At 43.2% G+C, this 6039-nt stretch overlaps 1 protein-coding gene across 1 annotated transcript; it reads left to right on the top strand.

Annotated features, from left to right (window-relative positions):
• Positions 1–1574: 1574 nt before the first annotated feature.
• LOC149256447 (uncharacterized) lies at positions 1575–5818 on the top strand. The gene is made up of 3 exons (XM_089455374.1): positions 1575–1779; positions 1930–2012; positions 5168–5818. The coding sequence occupies exons 1-3, from the start codon at positions 1575–1577 to the stop codon at positions 5816–5818; spliced, it is 939 nt and encodes a 312-aa protein (XP_089311500.1).
• The last annotated feature ends 221 nt before the right edge of the window (positions 5819–6039 follow it).

The raw sequence follows: 6039 nt of genomic DNA, 5'->3' as shown, positions 1-6039 counted from the left end.
CATTTCTAGCAGTAAAGACAGAGACAAATCACATACATTTCGAGCAGCAAAGACAGAGACAAATCACACAGATATTTTCTAAAGAATAAACCCTATTTTTTTTGCATTCACAAAGAAACCACAAAAAGCTTTTGTTCAATATACATACAGTCACAAAATCTCTGACCAATATACATACAGTCCATTCGAAATAACGTTGTACAAGTATAAAATGGGTTTGTTATAGTGGATGGTATTAGAAACCCTAGCCGCAAAACAAACTACAACAACTACCCATAAACGAAATAATGCAAGCCTAACAGACCTCGACTACATACTGCCGGACAATCAAAAGTCTCCACAATAGACTACTATAACCGTAGCCAACGATGGAAATAAAACAAGTGACAGGGATGAAAAGGAGCGACCCTACCCGGGTCTAGCCAGCACGCCAAGAAGCCGAAGCCAAAACCCTCCAGAACGAACCCACCTGCAACGACAGACACCAACAGCAAAGCGTGAGCATTCTGTGACAGAGAAAGAAGAGACGGAAAAAAAATACCAAGACAAGGGTTTCGAACTTACATTGCGAAAACAAGGCACCTACATTGCAATCACCGAGGGTCACTCTGCTCACGAAGGAGCGAGTGAGTTAGACAAAAGCATGAAGAGGAGAAAGGAATGATAGCAGAGAACAAGACCTTACCTTGTCATTGAAGAAGAAACCGAAGCCGAAGACCCTGAGACCACAACCTGTCCAAGAAACAGAGTAATGTGACCAGAGAGCTCAAAGAACAGTTGAACAGAAGAAGCCAAGACAAGAACAATCGCATAGTCCAGCAAAACAACCAACATTAACCTTGTACATAGAAAAATCACTAAATCTTTTCAAGTAAGCTACTATCCATAACTCAGCAGAGAGATTAAGTGCTAGGCGGAGAAACAAGCGAAGGAAAACCGGTGTCAGCAAGAGTCTCTTACCAGACAGTGAAGTCGAATGAGTTTCCAGGTCGAAGGCCGAACCAGAATACCGGGAGCAGCATAAAGTTTTACAGTGAAAATTTGCACAGAGGGACCATACCGTGAAAACCTCAGCCTCAATAGCTCGACAAGAAAAATGACCGAGAGATAGGATTTGTGGACCTATTACCAAAGCAGGAGTGATACCTTCGAGGAGTGGACACTTGTCAAAGAACCAACAGTGCAGGTACAAGTCATAAGTATCGGGAAACAACCAAATATTAAATCATTGTAATCAACTACTGAATGAACAAATCTTTCATTTAATCAAACTGCTCAACATTTAAATCAATTTATAATCCTTTATTAAAGTTGGTAAGTGTGACGAGGGGTTGGACCCATCAAGTGGTATTAGAGCAAGAAATTGAAAGTGCCAGGATATGGAATTTGGAAGATGAGGACGTGGGAGAGGTGTGCGCAGAGCAACACATGAAGGACTGAGGGAAGAAATAAGGATCCTTACTGCTCATTTGGAGGCAGTGGAAGTAAGAAGGAGAAGGGATCCAGAAATAGGAGATGACAGTGAGGAAGAAGCCATAGTTATAACAGATGAATCGGATGAAGAAGGGCCAAGGATGAGGTTGTTGAGGTCGGTCCTGTTGGCCAACAGCAAGCCCAAACCGGAGATTCCAAATTACGATGGCAGCCTGTCCACAGAAGTTCTGTTGGACTGGGTAAGCGAGTTGGACAAGTATTTTGAATGTGAAGAGGTCAGCGAGGACTGGAGAGTCAAGTTCGCTGCAACAAAGTTGAAAGGACACACAGCCCTGTGGTGGGACAGTGTCCAAGCAGAGAGAAGAAGGATGAACAAGTTACCGATAAAGAAGTGGTCAAGGATGGTGGCCAAGCTGAAAGGCAGATTTCTGCCTAAGGATTATCAGGTTGCACTGTATCGACAAGTGCATAATTTAAGACAAAAATGAATGACAGTAAGAGAGTATACAGCAGAATTCTACCGAGTGAGCTTGAGCACTGGTTACACCGATGACACCTCAGAGAAGATAGTAAGATACGTAAGTGGTTTGAGACTTGAAATACTGGATGAAATCAGCATCCTTTCCCCGAGAAATATAGAAGAAGCCTATCAGAGTGCTATGAAGGCTGAGGAAAAGATTACTAGGAAACAAAATGCTAGGAGAGGACGGGGAACCAACAGAGGACGAGGACAGTCCTATGGCAGAGGATGAACTGCCAGTAATAGCAAAGAGGGTAGTAGCTCCAAGGCTTCAAGAACAACAGAAAAAAGATACAGCACTAGAGGTGGGAGGCCATATAGCGAGGAAGAGGGAATGGCCGAGGTAGAGGAGCTAATTACCAGTGCTACAGAAGCCACAAGTGGGGGCAAAGATCTTTTGAATGCCCTAAAGCGGAACAAGTTGGCCAGAGAGGAACATTTGTTGCACAGCCTAAGGAAGCTGAGGCACCGCCCCAAGAAGCAGAAAATGTACCGAAAACGGGGGAGGCCTTAGTTCTGAACAAAGTATTCCTGAAACGAGCTAAAGAAACAGCTGAACGGACCCAACAGAAAACATTATTCCAGATAGTTTGCAAATCACACGGGAAGTGCTGCAAGTTGATCATTGATAGCGGGAGTACAGATAATTTGGTTGCCACTAAGATGGTAGAGAAGTTGGGTTTGAAGCGGCTAAAGCACCCCACCCCTTACAAGGTGTCGTGGCTGTAGAAAGGCCACCAGCTGTTGGTTGATGAATAGTGTGAAGTTGAATTTCACATTGGCAGGTACAAAGACAAAGTTATCTGTGATATTATGCCAATGGACGTGTGTCACATACTGCTAGGAAGACCATGGCAGTATGATCGGAAGGTAGTACACGATGGGAAGACAAACTGCTACAAGTTTGTTAAAGATGGGATCAAGCACACGCTTGTACCCATCAAGGAAGAGGAGACAACAGAAGCAAGCGAGACGAAAGCATTGCTAATAGGTGGAAAACAGTTTTTGAAACAGATCGAGGAAAGTGAAATGAACTATGTTGTTGTGAGGAAGGCAAAGACAGTGTTGTTGAATACAGAAATGTCTTATTTGCCGACAAAAATTCATCAGATGCTGTAGGAGTTTAGTGATATTGTAGTTGATGATTTGCGGGACAAGTTGCCTCCCAAAAGAAGCATGAGTGATCATATCAACCTTATACCCGGAGCAAGCTTACCAAATAAGGCAGCATATCGGATGAGCCCCAAAGATAATGAGGATATCAGGAAACAAGTGCAGGAGTTGCTAGATAGAGGGTTGATAAGGGAAAGCTTGAGCCCTTGTGCAGTACCAACAGTTCTCGTTCCCAAGAAAGGAGAAGAATGGCAGATGTGCACAGATTCACGGGCCATCAATAAAATCACTATTAGGTACAGATTTCCACTACCACGGATGGACGATATGATGTACTGCCTAAGTGGGGCAGCATACTTCATGAATATTGATCTAAAGAGTGGCTATCATCAGATCCGGATCAGGGAAGGAGATGAGTGGAAGACAGCCTTCAAGACTAATGAAGGGCTGTACGAGTGGCTGGTCATGCCGTTCGGTTTGAGTAACGCCCCTAGTACTTTTATGCGATTGATGAATGAAATGCTGAAAGAGTTCATCGGCAAGTTTGTGATAGTGTACCTTGATGACATATTAATTTTCAGCAGGACTAAGGAGGAGCACCTTCGACATGTTCGAAGAGTGCTGGAGAAACTGCAGCAGAATAAGCTGCTGATAAATTTGAAAAAATGTACTTTCCTACAAAGAGAACTGGTTTATCTAGGCTTTGTAATTGCAGAAAATGAGTTGAAGATGGACCCAGAAAAGATTGCAGCAATCATTAACTGGCCATCTCCGAAAAGCCTGTTTGAGGTACATAGTTTTCATGGGCTGGCGAGTTTTTATCGCAAATTTATAAGAAATTTCAGTGAAATCTGCACGCCTATGTTGGACACTATTAAAAAGGCAAGTCAGCCTTTTTGTTGGACCGAGGCAGCAGAGGAAAGCTTTCAGCTCCTAAAGAAGAAAATTATAGAAAGGCCAATTTTAAGGTTACCAGATTTTAATAAGCTTTTCCAGGTTCACTACGATGCAAGTAGTATAGCTATTGGTGTTGTACTCAGCCAAGAAGACAAACCTATTGCATTTTTCAGCTAGAAGTTGAACGAAAGCAGGCAGAAGTATTCATTCTACAACAAGGAATTCTATGATGTCGTCCAAGCACTGACGCATTGGAGACACTATCTGTTGGGGAGTGAATTTGTGTTATTTTCTGATAATTCAGTGTTGCAATATGTGATGCAACAACATAAATTGAACCACAAGCATGCAAAATGGGTTGAATATTTGCAGAGTTTCACCTTTGTGTTGAAGCACATCAACGGGCAGGCCAACAAGGTGGCAAATGGATTGAGTAGGAGAGCCTTGCTCTTACAAGAAAGTACGCTACAAGTGTTGGGTTTCGAGCATTTCAAAGACTTGTATCAGACTGACATGGATTTCAGAGAGGCTTATGAAGCCTATCAAAATCCCTTGCTAAAGAACAATAGTCCATGGTTGGACTACAACTTGCAGGAGAAGCTACTGTTTAGAGGGGGACAGTTATGTATTCTTGATTGTTCGATGAGATAAAATATTATTCGGGAGAAACATAGTGGAGGTCTATCCAGACATTTTGGCATAGACAAAACTTTATATCAGCTCAAACACTTCAATTACTGGCCAAGAACGCGAAGGGATGTGCATCGATATGTGAGTAGGTGTAAAGTCTACCAATTGGCAAAAGGACATAGTCAAAACACCGGACTTTACACACCACTGCCTGTTCCAAGTAGACCATGGGACTTAGTCAGCATTGACTTTGTCTTAGGACTGCCTAGAATGTAGTGAGGTTACGACTCAGTGATGGTGGTGATAGACAGGTTTTAGAAAATGGTGCATTTCATCCCTTGTCGAAAAACTAGTGTTGTCTCTCACGTAGCTCACTTGTTTTTCACGGAGATTGTTAGATTACACTGCCTACCCAGATCTATTATTTCCGACAGGGACATAAATTTCACATGACACTTTTGGCGCACTTTGTGAAAGAATTTGGACACACAATTGAACTTTAGCTCTGCATATCATCCACAAACTAACGGGCAAACGGAAGTGGTGAACAGGAGTTTGGGGAACTTGTTACAGAGCTTGACTGGGGAAAATTCACAGTTATGGGATCGTGCGCTCGCTCAAGCAGAATTCGCTTATAACGATTCATCGAACTACAGCACCGGACACAGTCCATTTCAGATCCTGTATGGCATGCATCCTCGCAGAGTACACGAGTTGCGGGATCTGGGAAAATTGGAGAAGAGAAGTGCTGATGGGGAAGATTTTTCCAAAGCGATGAATGAACTACACGAACAGGTGAAATCAAAGTTGCAGGACAGCATTCAGAAATACAAACAACAGGCAGATTTAAAGCGACGAGAAGTACAATTCAATGTAGGGGATGAAGTCCTTGCACACTTACGCAAAGAACGGTTTCCTAAGGGCGCATATAACAAGCTGAAATTTAAGAAGATTGGTCCTTGTAAAATTCTGCGTAAATTCTCAGCCAACGCTTATGAAATACAGTTGCCACTAGGTATAGGCATATCACATATTTTCAACGTGGCAGACCTATTCCCACATACTGCCAACCCCGAAGATGACAGTGTGGTACGGCCAGAACAGGACACCCAAGTTGGAGGCAGTTCTTGGATGAGGCAAATGCCTTTGGCTCAACCCCATGAGATCGAGAAGATTCTTGACACACAAGTGGCCAAGAGGACTCGCAGGAAGGAGTATCTGTGATACCTTGTTAAGTGGAAGAACCATCCAATCAAGGACAGTTCATGGCTCAACGCGGCACAGATAAAGAAGGTGGGTTATTTTGTGGAGGAGCTCATGCAACGGAGCCATGACTTTTTATTACCCCAGGAGCCTGATGCAGGAGTATCAGGCTGACGGGTCATCATGAAGGAAGGTTGTTTGGTCTCTGAGAGGACTCAGAAGGAAATTGCAAAGTGAACACT

This window comes from Pinus tabuliformis, chromosome 7, assembly GCF_031772625.1.
Source record: "Pinus tabuliformis cultivar Carrire ecotype Pingquan chromosome 7, CPIR1, whole genome shotgun sequence".
Classification (NCBI taxonomy): domain Eukaryota; kingdom Viridiplantae; phylum Streptophyta; class Pinopsida; order Pinales; family Pinaceae; genus Pinus; species Pinus tabuliformis.
This window is presented reverse-complemented; position numbering and strand designations above follow the sequence as displayed.